Genomic DNA, 19,044 nt, shown 5'->3' with positions numbered 1-19,044 from the left:
ACTTTATGGTAGCAGTCATGCAAGGATTGACAGAGATATTCAAGGCATTCAGCCTGAATTAACATTAGTTCTGGATGTGTGAAATAACGTGTCAGGTTATAAAGATAGCACTGCAGGAATGGGAATTCAGGTTAACTTACTACTTTAGCTGTTGTATTTCCTGTTTTAGGCTTGGTGTTGTTGGCTATTCACCTACTGTGAATCTTAACTAAAACTTGATATTTCGTGCACCGAGATTTATTTTATATACATATATTTAAATTATCCATTTTCTGCTCTAATTGGACTTTAAATTGAAACTGTATATATTATTTGAAAAAGGTCTTCATTAGGGATGATGAGTCTATTATTGTATGGCCAAGTACCCAGTCACAAGATAATACTCCCCAACCCCTTCAAAGTGCTAAATAAATAAGAAAAATGTAACATCCTTGACCATAAACAGTATGTCCAGGAAAAAAGGGTTATAGGAATTACACACCCCTGCTGAAGTGTAATCAACTTGTTTATTTTATAATTAACATGGTTTCTTTAATATTGAATGAAAGCAACTCTGATGGACGAGAAGATATGAAGTCAGGAAAGAGCACCGAACACATGTTTTGTGACAGTGCACATTTACATTTTCGGATGCCTTTTTGCTAATGACAGTACTAGGATGCGATTGCTCTAATAAATATTACAGACCAAACATGTACAACGATGACGCATTTAAACTGAACAATTGACACAAACTACTGGTTCTTAAACAAATTGTAATTTTTTTTAACATTAAGTTATTTGGGTGCTCTTAATAAGAAAAAAAATTGGTAAAACTAAATTGGTTCCACAATATAGGAGGTCCCTATCCTCTGGCCCAATATTTCCATTTCTTAGTGTGTAGTGTCCCCCTGCAGAGCACCCATACATTTGAAACCATGTTCCTGAAATAAACATTATAAATATACTTATAAACCACGATTCCAATAGTGTTTCCACACGATATTGGTCTTACAGAAAATAAAAAAAAAACACATACATCACAGTCCCTGAACAATATTCCATAGAGTTCCCTATTGAAAAACAAAAGTGCTTTGTCAATCAGAGATGCAGGTTCACATACGGGCTGTTCGAGCAAAGGACTTGAGATTTTAGATGCCAAAAATGTCTGTGTTATAAAAAAAAAAAAAAACTCAACATAATAGCATTGCAAGATAATTTGCTAAATTCGTCATTGCTGTTCATTACAAACAGGCGGAGTGCATTAAATTGTGGGTTTTTTATCCCATCATCGTCCTTACAGAGCTCATGATAAAGTGTCATTTGTATCTTCGAATTAGATTCCTCATTAACAGTTGACGTTGGTGATTACTTTCAGGCAACTGAATGTGGCTATTTAGTTGCTCCTGAAGAGTGGCAGAGGCAAATTGCTTCAATGGCCCTGACGTGAGCAGAAAGATTGGAGTTAATAAATACAAGATGCAATATGTAAACATCCCATTTCAAACTGCAGTGTTTGTGCAAAAAGAATTACAAGTCTATCCATTCTCTCCTCCGGTTTCATAGGTGCCTAGCTCAGAACTGTTTACGGAAAACATGCCCACACAAGTGTAGAACAGAAGCCTCATCCATCCTGCAAAAACATGGCCCTTGTCCAACCGATGGGTAGTGCCATCTTGTCTTTCTTGACGAATATGGTGCCGTACCCATTGCCAGTGTGGCATCCTGAGACATCCCAGTCCTACTTCAAACCTTCCACTCTGACAATATTAGTCAAATGGGCAGAAGCTCTGGTGGATTTTCCCCGTAGCAGTACTTTGCCAATGGGTCCCGGTAGGTGTTCTCATGTTGAACACTCTGTTAAAGAAAGAAAATCAATAATAAGAAGCAAAATTGGAATAACTGTACAAACAGCTGTTACACACCTGAAAAAAAGTTATTGTACAACATATGAGCAGACCCAGTAGCAAGGATAACAAATTATGGAGGGACTACAGCCCCAAGGCAAAAACAAAATGCATCACGAAGAAGCGGTAAGTAGTGGTGTCTGGCAGGCATGCTTTTATTTAATGGCAAAAACAAAGGAAGGAGTATCCACTATGACTTAGAAGAACAGACGTATCTGGAGGATTGGTTCTTGGCAAAAAGAAGGAAATTCATCCTTTTGATAGAAACCCCTCACTCACCACCTAGTGGTGACATGCTTCATCATTGGGGTCCACCTTGGCGTCCTAGCGACACCAAGGTGTGCTACAACACCTGGACTACAGTGGAGCGGGTTGTGGCTGTAAGTGCAAAAAAATGTTAAAAATTGTCCTGGTTGTACTCAGAAAAAGTAATTTTATTTATAGAGCAACTGAACAATGTTTTAAAATTAATACTGGCGAGATCCTGGTAGGGAGGGTTACGACCCTGGGATCTCTATATGTGTTGGATGGTCAACATGTTTCTACCATAAGGGCTATTGCCCGGTATTCGTCAGGACCAGAAAAAACAGGTGGACAGGGGGTGCGTGCTCCCTAAAAAGCACTCCCGGCCTTGATCCCCTGTGTGCCTACTGGCAAAAAATTGCCAGTGGTAAATGCCGCTCAATAAAATAAGCGAGCTGGCGGGTTAAAACAAGAGACCTGTAAGGAGAGAAGAGTGGATAAAAAGTAATCAGGTATTGAGTGATAGACTTACTCTCCTGTAACGTCGTGCAGTCTCTCAGTGCAATTGATATATAGTGCCAAATAGGGTGGATGGTTCTCCAGATATACGTAATGCCGAGGTGAGGTGATGCTAGTCAACATCTATGGAAAAGGAGATGTCAGAAAAGGGCCAGAAATCAGCCAAGACAAGCCCTCCTAGAGGACACACCCAGAACGGAGGAAGAGATTCCACTTACATGCGTGACAACATATAATGCGGTGTCCAACCAGGTCAGTAAAAGTATCAGAAAACACTGGCAAATACTGAACACTGGAAATCACAATTGGGACAAACCTCTTTTTTCCTATAAAAAAGCCCGGAGCCTTAAAGACGCCTTGGTCAACACCAGACCTAGAATGGATATGGTGACTACCGACCAAAGCATCACCAACGCTTGGGGCCTTCCCCCAGTGACCGGACATTCCAGATGTGGGGATTGCAGCGTCTGCCACCTCACGAATAACACCAAAACCCTTAACCTTGAGGAAGGCAAAGTCTGGGATCAAAGATCACATACTAACTGTAACAGCACTTTTGTGATCTACCTCATCCGATGTAGCTGTGACAAGCCCTACGTGGGCATGACGACAAGAAAGGTCAAGCAACGAATAGCGGAACATCGCAGCACTATCCGATGCAAAAAAACGAACACTAGGCTCACAGATCATTTTCTCACAGCCCATCACACACCCAACGACATGAGATGGACTGTAATTGAGCAAATCAAACCAGGTCCCAATGCACAAGCACGACTTTTTGAAAAAGAGCAGCGATGGATCTATCGTCTTTCCTCCCATAAAATTGGGCTCAACGACAATATCCCATGGAACTCGGTCCTGAAATGAGTCCCCATCTCTGGGACCACCAAGACCCAGAGTTAACAACAGAGCCCTGCCACCTGACACTCCTAATATATTCCTAAGCCATGCTCCACTGAACGTTAAGCCCTGTGTTCCTCGCACTACGGAACACCTTAGCATAAATCACCTTGGCCCCACTGATCCGCTCTGACGCATCAGCGTTTTTTTCCGAATTGACCCAACCGGTTAATTTTGGTTACTTTGTGTAATTTAATATATCACCCCCAACAACCTTGAAATTAGGCTCCTTATGATAGTGAGGCACTCCTTTTACCAGCGATCGGACACTGGTCTTCAGTCTCAAAGCAGCGTTAATTATATATGCCCACAGCCACTATGCTGCTTACTCCCACTTTGCAAGTCCCGGCGTGCCCCCACGCTCTGTTTTCTTTTCATCACTGCGGAGCTTCCAATGGCGAGCCTACCGTCCCTGCTAGTTGATGTGCCACCACCTAACCTGCTGGCTGCATCCTAACGGTAGCCTAGCTACCGATAGCACGTCACTGCGCACTGCTAGCCCCGCCCCCGACACGCCCAGGCCGCGCCCAAACCCGGAAGCGGTCGACTCCTCTTTACCGCGTCCTGCTGCCATCGGAACCACTAGCCGAGCAGTGGACGCGAGGAGTAGGTCGATTCTGATCTTACCTGCCTGAAACTGTAAGTAGATTTATAAGACTAAGTCCCGGATACACATCCATATACCGGGTCCACGAGGGCGCCACCCTTAGAAACGCCCTGAACGGCGCAGAGATTTACACCGCTCGCGCACTGTTTATCTCTTACAGAAATTGTGATTAAACAGGCATTGACCTTACGCCCTGCCCGTTGAAGCGCAGAGTACTCATATTGGAGTAAGCATATTTACTAGCCATTCTGAACTTAAGTGTGTCCTTCAGTGTTACATGTATGTTTGTCCCTGTTTGTTGACCTAATGTTATTCACTTACACGTTTTGAGTCGGTTGCTGACAAATGTATATAGCACTACCGAGTTACGTCTATGCCATAAGTCACCTCACCTTACTCCCACTGCAATGAAATAGGTTTCGCCACGGCATATAATATCCAGGTAGTAGCCTAAGCACCACGTGACAGACCTGTTCCGTGTAGCACAAGTACTCTATATCTAATACCCTCACCCCCCCAGGGTCGTGCTAGCACTATATGCATTTTGCGGGCACCCCCTTTTCCATAGATGTTGACTAGCATCACCTCACCTCGGCATTACGTATATCTGGAGAACCATCCACCCTATTTGGCACTATATATCAATTGCACTGAGAGACTGCACGACGTTACAGGAGAGTAAGTCTATCACTCAATACCTGATTACTTTTTATCCACTCTTCTCTCCTTACAGGTCTCTTGTTTTAACCCGCCAGCTCGCTTATTTTATTGAGCGGCATTTACCACTGGCAATTTTTTGCCAGTAGGCACACAGGGGATCAAGGCCGGGAGTGCTTTTTAGGGAGCACGCACCCCCTGTCCACCTGTTTTTTCTGGTCCTGACGAATACCGGGCAATAGCCCTTATGGTAGAAACATGTTGACCATCCAACACATATAGAGATCCCAGGGTCGTAACCCTCCCTACCAGGATCTCGCCAGTATTAATTTTAAAACATTGTTCAGTTGCTCTATAAATAAAATTACTTTTTCTGAGTACAACCAGGACAATTTTTAACATTTTTTTGCACTTACAGCCACAACCCGCTCCACTGTAGTCCAGGTGTTGTAGCACACCTTGGTGTCGCTAGGACGCCAAGGTGGACCCCAATGATGAAGCATGTCACCACTAGGTGGTGAGTGAGGGGTTTCTATCAAAAGGATGAATTTCCTTCTTTTTGCCAAGAACCAATCCTCCAGATACGTCTGTTCTTCTAAGTCATAGTGGATACTCCTTCCTTTGTTTTTGCCATATTTCCTCCTAGGGGAATAGGAGAAGTCTCTAGTTCACTTTTGGGTGAACGAACTCCCTTACTCTCTCCTTTGTTTGAAACATGCTTTTATTTAACTCACTACTTCCATCTGAGCACCCTTGAATAAAAGCAGTGTTCACCAATCTTTAGAACCACAACCAAATTTTCAGAACGACAAACTTTCGTGACCCACCTACAATTAATGGCCATGAGGAGGGCAATTATTTATGTACGAAAGCATCCTTCTGTAGCACACTGCCATTTACAGACCGCACATTTTCCATTGAAATGACAGCTTTTATCATAGCCAAACTGTCCACCAAAAACACTGAGTTTCTTTCAGTTGGCAAAGGTATGGCAGTTACTCAAACAAGGGGAATAGGTGCATTAAATACTAACTGTGTACCTACTGCTGTACCCCCGGCTATCAAGCCCACATTATCGACTATAATCCAACTGATGGAAGACCGGCGCTCTGAGGCACTCCAACATTATGCACAGGTGCGAGCGTCTAAACTCCAACTGCAGCAATCATTAGCTACGATGACGGGGAAGGTCTCAGCACTTACTTCCCAGGTCATACAGCTGCAGCAAAGAGTTGCCGACACGGAAGAGAGCACGAGGATCAGCTCACTCTGGTTCAATCTAAGGTTGAAGACCTGGAAAAATCGCCAGCATTGCAACAAGTTTAGGGTTTTTGGGATCCCAGAAGGAAAGGAGGGAGAACCCCCACAATTTATTGTGCAGCTGTTTGCATGAGCTTTCCTTTAAATCTCAGATTGGATATGGACTCTCAAACACAGCATGCTCATCGGCTCCTGTTGCGTTGGGACACCTCCAAAAGTGACAAAGCCAAACCTCTGCCTATTCTGATATTCATAGGAAATATTTTACAGACCGGCAATATATTTGAAGGCACGTCCCTCAGCACCACTATCAGTTTGCAAAGGTATGACTTAACAAAGAGAGATAGTAAGTCAACTAACTATGGATTGCCAGTGGAAGCATAGACAACTGATTGATCAGTTAAGAGCAGTGGATGCTCAGGTTTTCCTTTAGTAACCTGCCAGGTTGAAGATTATGAGAGATGGTCAAACATTTTGTCATTCCAAGGCAGATACCACCAGGCTTCTCAGAAAAGTCGCAAGGATAGTGGATAATCTCCTGATTGATAACTAGATCTGTTTAAACATTTTTGCAACTATGCAAATGCTTGTTTTGTTACTTATGGCTTTCTACACTTATTACCACCCGGAGTACCAACTGCAATATTCCTCAGATGATTCTTTTTTCTGCTATGGTTGGATGGGGGCAGGGTATGGGGGACAATGAGCACACTATTGGTTGTCATGGTGATCTGAAAGGCCTTAGGGGTGGGGTGATTATTTTCACCATTGGCTGGGGGAGTCATCATTATTGGTGCTTGGTTTTGTCACTCTATATGGGTGTTTTTTTTGGGGACGGCAGAAAATAAAAAGGAGTTGTAGTGCTCACCGCTTTCTTTTGGATTTTAGTGTTACTTCTGAATACAATTTGAATTTAGCACAAACTGTTGTTAGTAATGATGCATTAGGACTCAGTTTGAAGGATAATGTGTTGGAATGTTGCTGGCATTAACTGTCCCCTGAAGTATTTAATGGTTAAGGAGAAAATTTCTGCTTCTAAATCTCATATAGTGTGTCTAAGTAACACCCATCTTGCTTAAAAAGATCAAGGTCTTCTCGGGCAGCTGTGGCAGAATATTGTTATAAGCACTTGCCAAACGGCCCGGATTCATGGGGTCGCCATACTATGTGCCAATTATCTGGAGTACACAGTTCTTAAAACTGCCTCCGACTCTAGAGATAGGTGGGCGATTACACAGCTGATGATTTTTACAATAAAATTTACTATATGTACCGTACATGGCCCTAATACTGAGACCAGCTGAATCTAGAATTATTGGAGTAATCAGGGGATTTTTTATAGTTGGGGGATTTTAATTGGGTTATTAGCTACTTCTCTGATACTACTAACCATAATGCCTATTCTTGTATGGTTAAAACAAGGGCTTCCATCCTGGAGGTATTGCGTGTGCACGGTTTGGTAGATGTATGGAGGACTCTCTATCCAGTCAACCCTGGGTTTATATACTTTTCCTCACCCCATAAACAATATTCTCGAATCAACATGGCTTTTATGGCCCAACAGCTGAATCAATACGTTAATACAGAGGTGTCCCCTAAGATGATATCAGATCATAACCCAGTCTTGCTAACTATGGCTACCTGACCTTACTTAAGAGAGACTCAGTTTCACCTTCCCCAGCACACTTCTCTCCAACCCAATCTGTATAACTGACCAGTTGAGGGATTTTATAGCTAGCAGTTAATCAGGACTCTGCCCAGCTGCATGATGTATGGGACACAATGAAGGCTTATGTGCAGGGGCTACTTTACAGTTTATCCTGGGAGCAAATAAGCATGATAGAGAGATGCCCTCTAAGCGTCGCTTCCAACTATTGGATGCAGAATTTCACCAAGCCCAAGCGGTTAAGGTTAAAAACCCAGGTTAGCCTTTAATTTACCTTGAGCTAGTGAATCTGTTGCAGGGATTCTGCGGAGTCACAGAACTATGCTTGGTATCATAGAACCTTAGTAGGCAGGGACTGAGCCATCCCACCACCTGAGTACCCATGAGCCCGGGACCTACTAGCTATATTATTTCACTTGCCTTCCTACTCACTCACGGAGGCACAAGTGATTAGACACCCCAGAACCACAACCCCCCAAACCTCTCAAGAATTGTGGTTGCAGGACACACCATTTCCCTCTCACACTCGTACTAGCCCACAATAGGTTCTGACAGACAGGAGAAAAGTTAAAAATGTTTATTTTAACTATTGTGCTCTAGAATGCGCTAGAAGTGCCACAATAAGTAAGAAAATGATTAACACAAAATACGGTCAGCATAGTAAGTAGTCCATTAATTCTTGAAAGGAGCTGTCATTTTATAAGCCAAAATAACCTAACTTCCTTCCCTGTCTATAGAAGAAAAAATGATTACATAATAGAAGAAATCTGTTTTTTGGCAGCAGACCCCATACCTTAGCATGCACAAATGAAAGTTCTACATCTAAGGTACTGTCACAATCTGTTCCCTGGAAAGCTCCCTTTCCAAGTGTGTTGTTACCTATTCGTGCATACCTATACGCATTTGTGCGTTTTGTCTAGGTGCTAGGGCCCGACCAGAACAGAATAACAAGGGGCATTGTTGTTTGACCTTGTCTACGGTGTGCAGACTAAATCCCAGGAAAGAACAGGACGCGAACACAAAAGCAGGTTGTGTGTGAAAGTACAGTGTGGCACAAAGCAAAATAACTTTGTAAAGAAACGTGTGCAAAGCAGAGGACAGTCTGCAACGTGCTCAAGCTAACATAGGGAAAACAACAATGTACCAGCACGGTGTTAGCCTACCTGGATTGTCGAAAAGAGGCCTGGGAATGCTGTTAAGTGTGTTAAGGATGGGCCGGTTGCTCTCTCTCCCTCCTTCCTGACATACCACATTGATGTCTTGGTTAGTCATATGATTATATTTGCACTCTTTTCATGTTATTTTGAGTTATGCTTTACCATTTGTGATTTTTAATGCTACCGCAACGGTTTGAACACGTCTACTGAAAGACTGTAAAATGTCTAAATCGTTCAACGCTCATGTTGAAACCCCTTAAATGCATGTACAGATATTTGTTCAAGCTATTTCAATACGTGCCTGCGCGAACTACTTTTGAATACACTGTTGATCATTATACTAATAAAGAAATATTTAATAATAATAATAAAAAAAGTGTTTTAAGGATAAAGCCCAAGATTGATGAATATATACAGAGGGCCAATCTACCTCACCTGGAGCACCATCAGAGCCTAATATTGGAGAGGGATATTACTATCCAATAACTTGAGCTTACGATTAAATCCCTGCTCTCAGGAAAGGCAACAGGGGAGGACGTTATTCCCTTGGATCTTTATAAGACACTAGCTTACCCGTCGCGCGTTGCTGCAATCACTGAAGAAAGGAAATTCAAGGAAACTCGTAATGATAACATTCAATTTACATTGTGTCATTTTTATTGAAACTTATTCATTTTAATATGGAAAACATTTCAAAGTGTCGTTTTAATTCTATTTATTTATTCGAGTGATTGTGGATACACGATTTGTTGTTTTTACGTCTTGTGCCTACATCAGTATTCGACAGATTATGAGGGCCCTGGGGGGGCCGATATTTAAAAAAAATGTATGCCAGAAACCTTCGCGGGAGTGTACTCAACAACTTCCCAAAGTTTCATGGCGATCGGATGAATGGTGTTTTAATTCTATTTATTTATTCGAGTGCTTGTGGATACACGATTTGTTGTTTTTCCATCTGGTGCATACATCAGTATTCGAAAGATTATGAGGGCGCTGGGGGGGCCGATATTTTAAAACATTTTATGCCAGAAACCTTCGCTTAAGTGTACTCAACAACCTCCCAAAGTTTCATGGCGATCGGATGAATGGTGTAGTAATGCATAAAGGACAAACAGACATACATTCATTTTTATATATATTGATTTAGTGAAACACTTCGTCCCCTATTTATGATTCCGGTGTTACATAAGGACTGTGGGGGTGAAGCTCCTAATTCCGGGAAATCCACCAATATTAAAGTCTTCCTTAAGAAGACAAGGGATCTTACCAGCCTATTTCCTGGATTAATGCAGATACCAATATTTTTGCTGAGTTTTTTTTTGCTGCAAGATTGGCTCACCGCAAAAACATGGTTCTGTCCCTGGTAGAGACACTACCAGCCATACGAATGCAGCAGCTGCTGTATTTGATGTAGCTAGAACTACCGGCAGGAGGGTGGGTATGATATTACTGGACGCAGAGAAGGCCTTTGTTAGAGTAGTATGGGCATTTCTCTTGACAGTGATGTTAGTGTTTGGCATTGGTTGCAGATTCCTCTCCTAAATTAGGTCCTCATAAAAGAACCCTATGGCTATAGCTCCATTTAGTATTTACAGGACCAAGCGCCAGGGCTGTCCGTTATCCCAACTATTGTTCGCCCTCTGTATTGAACCCTACCTTCGGTTACTTATCTCTAACTCTCTGATTTGACCGATAATATCCAATGAGGTAGAATTGAAAATTAGTGCATATGCTGATGATGTTGCAATATACTCACCTGGTCCCCGTGAAGCTATCGCTCTAATCTCAGTAGAGGCGGATAGCTTTGGGGCAGTTTCCGGTAATAAGCTTAATCTCTTAAAAACTCACGTTCTGCTTAATTTTCATGCAGAGAGCCCGATCCCCGGAATCACTCCAGTAGCCACCTATCTTGGGGTTACGATTTGCACTAAAGTGGTTCCCATGGTTGACTTGAATTATAAGTCCCTTTTACAGCTAGTTAGCGCCAAGCTGCGGTTATGGAAACATCTTCCAATCAGCTTAACAGGCAAGTGTAACATTATATAACAATGCAATATGTCATTGTTAGGATGAATATTCTCCCTAGATGTCTCAATCTTTTCAGGGCGATACCACTGAAAAGACCCAAATTCAGTTTTTTAAGTGCTTTAAGGGGGCTATTGGCAGTTTCTCTGGCACTACAAGAGAGCCAGGCAGCTATTCTCTACATGAAACTCCCGCCCAATCAAGGTGGTTTTCTCCTCCCAGATTTTAAGAAGCATTACTGGGCTGATTTCGATCTCTGCATCTGGAACTTGCTTACGGATCATGACCCATCTCTCTTGTACTGGGTAACCAAATGGCTCGGAGATCAAATTTTAGGGTTTCTTTCAGGGGATGGTGTGGCCTGAATGACTTCAAACGGGTCCAGTTTAAGATCATTAGGGACTTCTACGAGATCAGAGGGGTAAATCTGTGTTAAATATGCTGCGCAATCTGTACACTCATACATTGTGTGGAAACTATCTTCCCACCCATACTCCATGATTCAGTGGCCATGCTTTGCTTAAAACTAGGCCTAAAAACTATAGGCCAGCTTTTTGACATGTCTGGGCTTCACACTTTTCCCTCTCTTCAAACTTGTTATTGTCTTCTCCAACAGTCCTTTTAAAAGATATTTACAAATTCGGGACCTCTGGTCATGTAATCAGCTATGTTTAGCTGTTGGGGAGGGCTCAGAAGTCTTGAAGTACTTTTTTACTACTGGTGGCACGTTATCAATCAGATCATTTTATAAGATTTTGTGCCTATTGGGACAATGAAGCATGCGGCAAAGTGGAGCAGCAGTCTAGAAGAGACTATCTCAGCAGATGAGATTGCTAATGTATTTGACATTATCAACCGCTTGTTTTTCTCAGCTAGCCTCAAATTACAGCATTTAAACTATATGTAGACTCCATTATACACCGGAAAAAATCTGTAAATGGGCTGTGAATCACTCTGATAGTAAGACCAGCTGTCTTAAGTGTGGTGCTTACTCTGCTGATATCATTCATATGTTTGCTGGCTAACCCCAGTTAAAAGCTTTTTGGCCTGGAATTGCTCTGCATCTCTCTCATCACCTGTGGTATGATATGCACCTATCTACTAAAGATATTATGTTGGCTCATACATGCGTTGTTAATCCCAGAAACTTAGTGGTGATCTCAAAAGCAATTGTTACTGCCCGATTATGTATCGATAGGGCTTGGATTGAACCCACAGCCCCTCCATTTTCTAGTTGGTGGTCTATGTTCTGTGAAATTTTGGAACTTGAAGCAGCAATACTCAGAACTAAAAGTATTAAGGGTCATCTCCATCTTAAACATATTTGGGCCAACTTCCTTGCTGATGTAACATTTTCCAATTTTTGCTATCTTTTGATTGAAAGGTTTTATACTATGTTGCTATACACCTTGGATCAATGTAGAAAGGTATTGCTTTACTGTGAGCATTTGTAACTATTAAAACATAATAATAGAAAAAGTAAACACCAATTGCCCACTGTTAAAAAAATAAACAGCACTTTGTCAGAAGACATAGTCTGACATTGGTCTTTGAAGCACAGCAAATGTGACAAGATAAATACAGAATTTCAAGTCATAGTTATTTATTGCTAGAAGTTTTACGACCCACCAAAAATTGGCTTGCGGCCCACAGTTTGGGAAACACTGCCTTAAAGGATTATTTCATATTATCTACAAGCTGCCCAGCATGGAAACTCTGCAATACATTAATACTGTAATACAACTTAGTGCCATAGTCACATGGGCCAAAGAATAAATACGCAGCCACAAACAGTACTATTCTTAGATCCTTCCCAGTGCAAAAAAGCCAAAAACATAGGAATTGAAGTCAGCGACTTCCATAAACTGAATACAGGTAAATAAGGGATCAAGATCTAGAGCCTTGAATGTATTCTTGTTTAGTCAATATCCATTTATTCCATTTGGTCCAACATCTAGGTCCTTCACCTCCATTCCCTCTGGTGAGTTTGGTATGCTTACAAATCAAACTTGATACTAGGCATTTCAGTTTAAGTTAAGGAGGAAAGTACTCGTCTGGTCCAACCTTACTGTCAGTGGCTTATGTTTTAGGGACAAGGAGATATACCTACTTTCCAAAGTGGAATGACTTTGAAAGTTTCAAGAATGAACATTTAGGACTTCTACCATGTAAAAGAAGCTCAGACTACTACTGGTCAATGCCTCTTTACAAATAAATAAATAAATAAGATGTCAGGGTGCAGTTGTATGGAAATTGACAGTCTGGGTTTGTGTGACTGGGCCTTTTATTTGGCAGACGAGTAGTAATGAAGTCATAAGCTACTCCTGATGAAGAGAACACTGTAGAAGCTGCATCCCAAAGCTTTTCAAGATACCTAGGCTTGGCACAAAGTTGAACTCCTTTATACTTTCAGCAGTGTTTTGAAAGAGACTGCTTCACAAATGTTACAGTCCTTAATGGTATGAGAATCTGGAAAGCAGAACACACAAACATCGAGTCTGTTTACTGGACATTTGTCCACTGAAGGAAGCACACGTGTCAAATGTGCTGGCATGGTGACTGGGTGCACAGATTAAGAGATAAGCACATCCGTAATTAAGAAAAGTGCGCCTATTTTGCTGGAAAGAGTTTCCAGTCAGACAAAAACTTTATAAAAGGGAGCAGTGTTTTGAGATTCTTGCTCAGTTACCGCCCCTTACACCCCTAAAAACTGATAGACACAACTCCCCCACCAATGGCACAGTGCAGCATCCAGAGTCCTTAAAGTGGCAGTGTCAGCATTTTCATTACACTAATATGATAATGTTTTCCATCAAATGTATTTTAGTGTGACTGATTGAACAACTGTATTATGTTTACAAAACAATATGGCTTATTGTAAACCGGTTTTCTTGTTAAACTTAATTTTCAATATGATAGGTTTATTTTCAAAAATTAGTTTCAGGATTATGCACATGATCCCACAAAGCAGATTCTCATCCCATCCATTTCATAGCTATTCCTCTTGATCTTCAGCTTTCACCTACAGTTAAATGACAATCAGATTTAGATAAGCAATGTCTACCTCGCTCTGAGGGTCACAAGAGCGATGTAACTAGGACATAAGGAGACTTACTTTAAAATATGAGTCTAGAGCAGAAGGAAAACTTTCTTAAATGAAATTCTAAATTTTCAACAAGGGACTGTTCACTGAATTCATGAACATTGATTATCCCAGTCTGTGCCAGATCCTGGAACATTCTCATTTTACATTTCTAAACTAACTATAAGGTAACTTTGGCTCATTTGCTTTTATTTCCTTCTTTGAAAAGATTCAAAATAAATTAATATTGGAGATTAATAACTAAACAAGTTTTGGGAAAGTAACAATAAAAAACCCAAAATTAAATAGAAATAAGTAGCCAATAAAATAAGGAACATACAATAGTGCACTTTGCCTAGAAGGTTGCAGGCTGACCAAAATGTTCCTGAAGGCACAGCCAAAGCAGCCGCTCATGAACACTGAGCAGACAATAGCAACTTTACCCCTCAATGATTAGGAATCAGGCTGCAGAGAAACAAAGAACAAAAACTGCATAATTTGTTTTTATCCAATCTGATCACACCAGAATGTTTGTCCCACATGCCCATCTATGCTGGAGTAGAGAGAGGAATGTCTTGCTGTGGAGCATATCGATCTCTAAATTGCCTGTTTGCAAATATCCGTAATGTGAATATTTGAGCATGACCAAAGTAGCCATCTTTTCTCTAGTTGAGTGAATATTAATCTCATCTGAAGAGACAGTTTTTTTGCGAACAAAGTATCATAAATTACAGCTGGATATAGATGATTTAGGAGCAGTTAGCCCTCTATAGATGTGGTCACAATTAGTAAAAGGCGGGTTTGTAACTCTAAAATCTAACTTTTTCTAGATAATGCACCCAGCGTAAAAAGGCATGTTTTCACCGCTAAATCAAGAGTAGAAAGCAGATTTTCAGATGGATTAGTTGTTATGAAAATCTTAAACTAGTTTTTACACGGATTCTAAGAACTCTCACTCTGTGTGTTAAAGGAAGAAAATTCCTACATCTCCTTATTCAATGTACAGAGTGAATGCTACTTCGAAAACAAACGTCCTTGAGTGGTATTGTACAGCAGCTTTATGTATGGATTCAAAGGGAGGACCCATCAACCTGGGTAGAACTATGTTTAACTGTCAACAACTCCTAACAGGAGGACATAATTTGCTTGAATTAGGTGGCGGGATAACACACAGGTCTTGCTCTATCTTGGAACCTTAATCGATTCATTGTCTTTCTTACTGAGATTTCCTATAGGTAGTGAATGGATGGCATCTAACTGGTATGGTATAAGGAACTGCTGCGGGTACAACTGCTGTAACTTGACCTAGGGCCCGTAAAGGGTTTCATTCAGGTTGATACAAACTAATTACTATTTCCATGATCCTCTAAGTCAGACGTTTTGACCGTGTAGCAGCCCTGCTCTTGTGAAGCATAGTTGCTGGAGAAGTCTGTGCCCTAAATACTTCGGGCATTACATTTTTAAGCTTGGAGGTATCGGATGTAGGGGCCTCTTAGGAATGGATGAAACACAGCTTTGGCTTGCATTAAGAGCAGATAATGGCATGTGCTTTGATGTCAACTGTTCTGATGTAGTGTCTTGACATTTTATGCTTTGATGTCATATAGGATAGTCCTACCACTGCTGATCTTCAGGCTGTTGAATGCCTTGATGTTGATGCTGCCAGAAAGTATGGCTGGGTGTCTATTTGACATCCACTACATTAATCTTGATGGAAAGCCTGACGCCAAATCCACTACATCAAGTATATTGATGTCATGCAGGAATGTTGTTCATAACACAATTTACAATTGTCTTTTCTTCAGTTTTGAAATTATGGGTTTCATAGATGTAGTCATCAGCATTGAAGTGGGTGCATTATCCCACTTAGGCTTTTTTCTTCTGCTGAGCTCTACCAGCAGAATGATGGTCTTCAATGCTAACTTCTGCTTAATGGGCGTTTCTTCATGATCTTTCAGGATCGGGCCATTAGCCTTATTCAACATTTTTCTGACAGAAAGAACTACTATTACACAGCATTGCTTTCTGGCATGCAAAGAACAAAGACAACAAAAAAGCCATTTTCACAATTTTTCTTGTAAAAGGGACGGCTAATCACAAAATAGCGAAGATCAGTTAGAAAAATAAAAAGTAGCTACAGATGTCAAGGCCTGACATTTCTGAAGAATCCTAACTGGCAATGTCAATACAAAAGTTAAAAAAAGGTAGAATGCAGTGATAAGGGACACTCAGAGTGAAGTGCAGAGAGATTAACTGTTTTGTAAGTGCTTTGGTTGCCTTTTGTGATAGCTGGACCAGTGTGCACCTTTAAATATACATGTGCCTATTTTTTCTGTTTAGTTTCACGTACATCTTTTTGTTTTTAGCCTTGCTCGCTTAACAGTAATCCTTCATAGGAAGTAATGATAAGGTTCCTAACCTGTGATAGGCATAGCTTTTTAAATCAGTTTGAAAGATATTGTTACAGAAACTTGCACAAACCAAGATATTCACGGTCATGAACATCACTAAAGCTCCAGTGAATGAGGAATGGATCATACTTCACTGTGCATGTCTGCTAAGTCACAAAGTAGGCAGAGGAACTCATTACGATATCCTTCCTCAGCTTAAGCTACTTTTCTCTAGGACCGCATATATGAACAAAGGCCAACTTTTTCTAAAGGGGCTATTGCTAAAAATGGGAGCACTTGCTACTTATGCTCCAAGAATCACCTGGTGTATGCTTTGCAGACTATGGAATATGCAGCGTTATTAGCCTCAATCAGCAAATTATTTCAGTCTTTGAAAAGGGTAACAGTGCTCAGCGATGCTTTCACAGGAGGTGGGAAAAAGAAATAATAAATTTAATGACTCGTTCTGATATTTCAGTCTTTTAGTACCTTGTTTTGAAGATACTGCAGGCACAAGAACAGTTTTGATGTTTTAATACACATTTTCCTCAATTCCAGGACGAAGACATAATTTCTGACAATACAGAGTAACATGTTTACATACCAGGTGATTAAGGCATTATGGATAGGCCTTTGTGTAGAACCTGTGGAATGGCTCAGAGAGGAACACTCACTTAAGAATGATGTCCCTTGTTAAAGGGGCCCTCTAGCCAAGTCACTTTCAAAAGACATTCACCTTCAAGCCATCAACACATGTGACTCTTCTACCATAGGATCTAGGAAGAACAATTTCTTCATAACTAAGGGCCTAATTACGATTTTGGTCGGAGGTGTCTCCGATCGACACAGTTTCGTGAAAGGCACCGACCAACCATAGGTTGGAAGTTCCGACAGAGCAAAAAGGATGCAACCGCACTTCCATTATTCAATAGGAGATTGTGCGGTGGGCTGGAACCGCCTGCAGTATAAGCTCTCATTGAAAGATTGAAGTTTTTAAACATGCACTGTGCTGGGATGTTTAGGGGGCACCATAGGTGCCCCATGGCTAAATGCGGTGGGCCAGGGGGTAGAGGTCCCTGCAAGGGGCACGCAAAGGCAGTTTCCGACAGCCAATTCATGTTGGAAAGGCCAACACGAATTGGCTGTTGGAAACAAACTTCATAATCCGGACAAAGGAAATTCCGCCCTTAAGGGATTAGGAGGGCTTTCCGACTTGCTGACAGGCTTCTTGAGCATGTCGGAAGCACGTTGGATTCCCCGGTCGGTTTAAACTCGGACCTCCATCATCATAATATGGCAGCCGGACTTTAAACCTACCATGTCAGTCGGAAAGCTCGTAATCAGGCCTTAAGTGTATTGGATTTTGATTTTTGGTGATCCAACCCCTGTAAAAGCTCTCAAAAGCATACATTTGAAAACATTTTACATACAGCCGTCTTAGGAGTTAGTACTCTCCACTCTATCGCATTAGTAGTAGCCCAGAGCAAGAAAATAAGAGTTTAGAAGCATCAGTTTAACTGCCTGGATCTTTCCCAGCATACTGGGTTATACCCCACACCTGATTTAAAATGAACATCTTGTTCTCAGTATCTCACAAAAATGATTAAAAATGTGCATTTTAGCCATCGTTCCTCAGCTCTAGCTTTTATGAATTCATTTGTAAGTTAGTATAACAGAGTGATTATGCGTACAATTAAACTTCTCTTGGATCCCTTCTATTAAACACTATAGCCACCAATTAAACCATACAATCCGTCTTCGAAGTGACAGTCCTATGGTCCGACCTCTGTCTATTGCAAACGGATTGGATATATCCCAAGTTAGATAACAATATCTATTTTTTAGCAATGTCTCTCCCATAATTACATTATATGCTCAGTTCATGTGCGAGCCAATTTAATACCAAGTACATTTATTTTTGTCAATCAAACATGGCAAATGTGACATTACAGGTAATAGAAACAGTCGACCTACATGCTGGTTTTATGTCCTCATGCCCACTGCCTTGGACTCGGGCACTAATTAAATCAGCAAAGTACTTTCTGAAGGCCTCTTCATAATTATGAACAGATCATTAAGTAGGTGTATATAACGTTCAATACCTGTGAGGATGTTCGGCACTTGGCTAGGCACAGCTCAAAGTGGTCTTCTACTGCTAGAAAGAGGTTCTTGAATGCCACTGCGACTCGATTCAGAAAACGTTCCAGAAGAAGTTGCTGTAGAAAAGGATACAACTTTATTAACATTTCATGCAGTCCATTAATTTTGTTCATACTTTACTGGGAAGGAGAGGAGTGCAATTTGTGGGTGCATGCACAGAACTCCATCAGAACATGACGAACTGCAAATAATCAGGTTTAGGCAAAATATGGGGTACTTTCTGCCATCAGTGTCTGCCTCTAAACAGATACGATGTATCTTCCAATATAAACCCAAGGATCCATTTAAAAAGAATGAACCAAGAAATTACAGAATTACCAGAGCGGTAGGGCGACACATTTATGTGAAAATCAGACTCAAGAACAAGATTGAAAGAGAAAGACCGAAAAGCTGGCTGCGTCTATTTTGTAAAGATGCAGACATATCCACTGGAAAGCAAATTAGATCATGAGCTAAATTCGCACACCCTCAAACATCCAGAAAACGGGACCC

The 19,044-nt window shown here is 41.2% G+C and overlaps 1 protein-coding gene across 1 annotated transcript in view; it reads right to left on the bottom strand.

The window, feature by feature from the left end:
* Window positions 1-492: 492 nt before the first annotated feature.
* The window catches only part of SPRING1 (SREBF pathway regulator in golgi 1), a 53,548-nt gene continuing 34,996 nt past the window's right edge, over window positions 493-19,044 (bottom strand). The window contains exons 5-6 of the mRNA XM_078667131.1: window positions 18,495-18,608; window positions 493-1,836 (exon numbers count right to left, since the gene is read on the bottom strand). Of these exons, the coding sequence (XP_078523257.1) occupies window positions 1,753-1,836; window positions 18,495-18,608 (198 nt within the window). The 3' untranslated portion in view covers window positions 493-1,752. The remainder of the gene's footprint in view (window positions 1,837-18,494; window positions 18,609-19,044) is intronic.

This window comes from Lissotriton helveticus, chromosome 11, assembly GCF_964261635.1.
Source record: "Lissotriton helveticus chromosome 11, aLisHel1.1, whole genome shotgun sequence".
NCBI lineage: Eukaryota > Metazoa > Chordata > Amphibia > Caudata > Salamandridae > Lissotriton > Lissotriton helveticus.
This window is presented reverse-complemented; position numbering and strand designations above follow the sequence as displayed.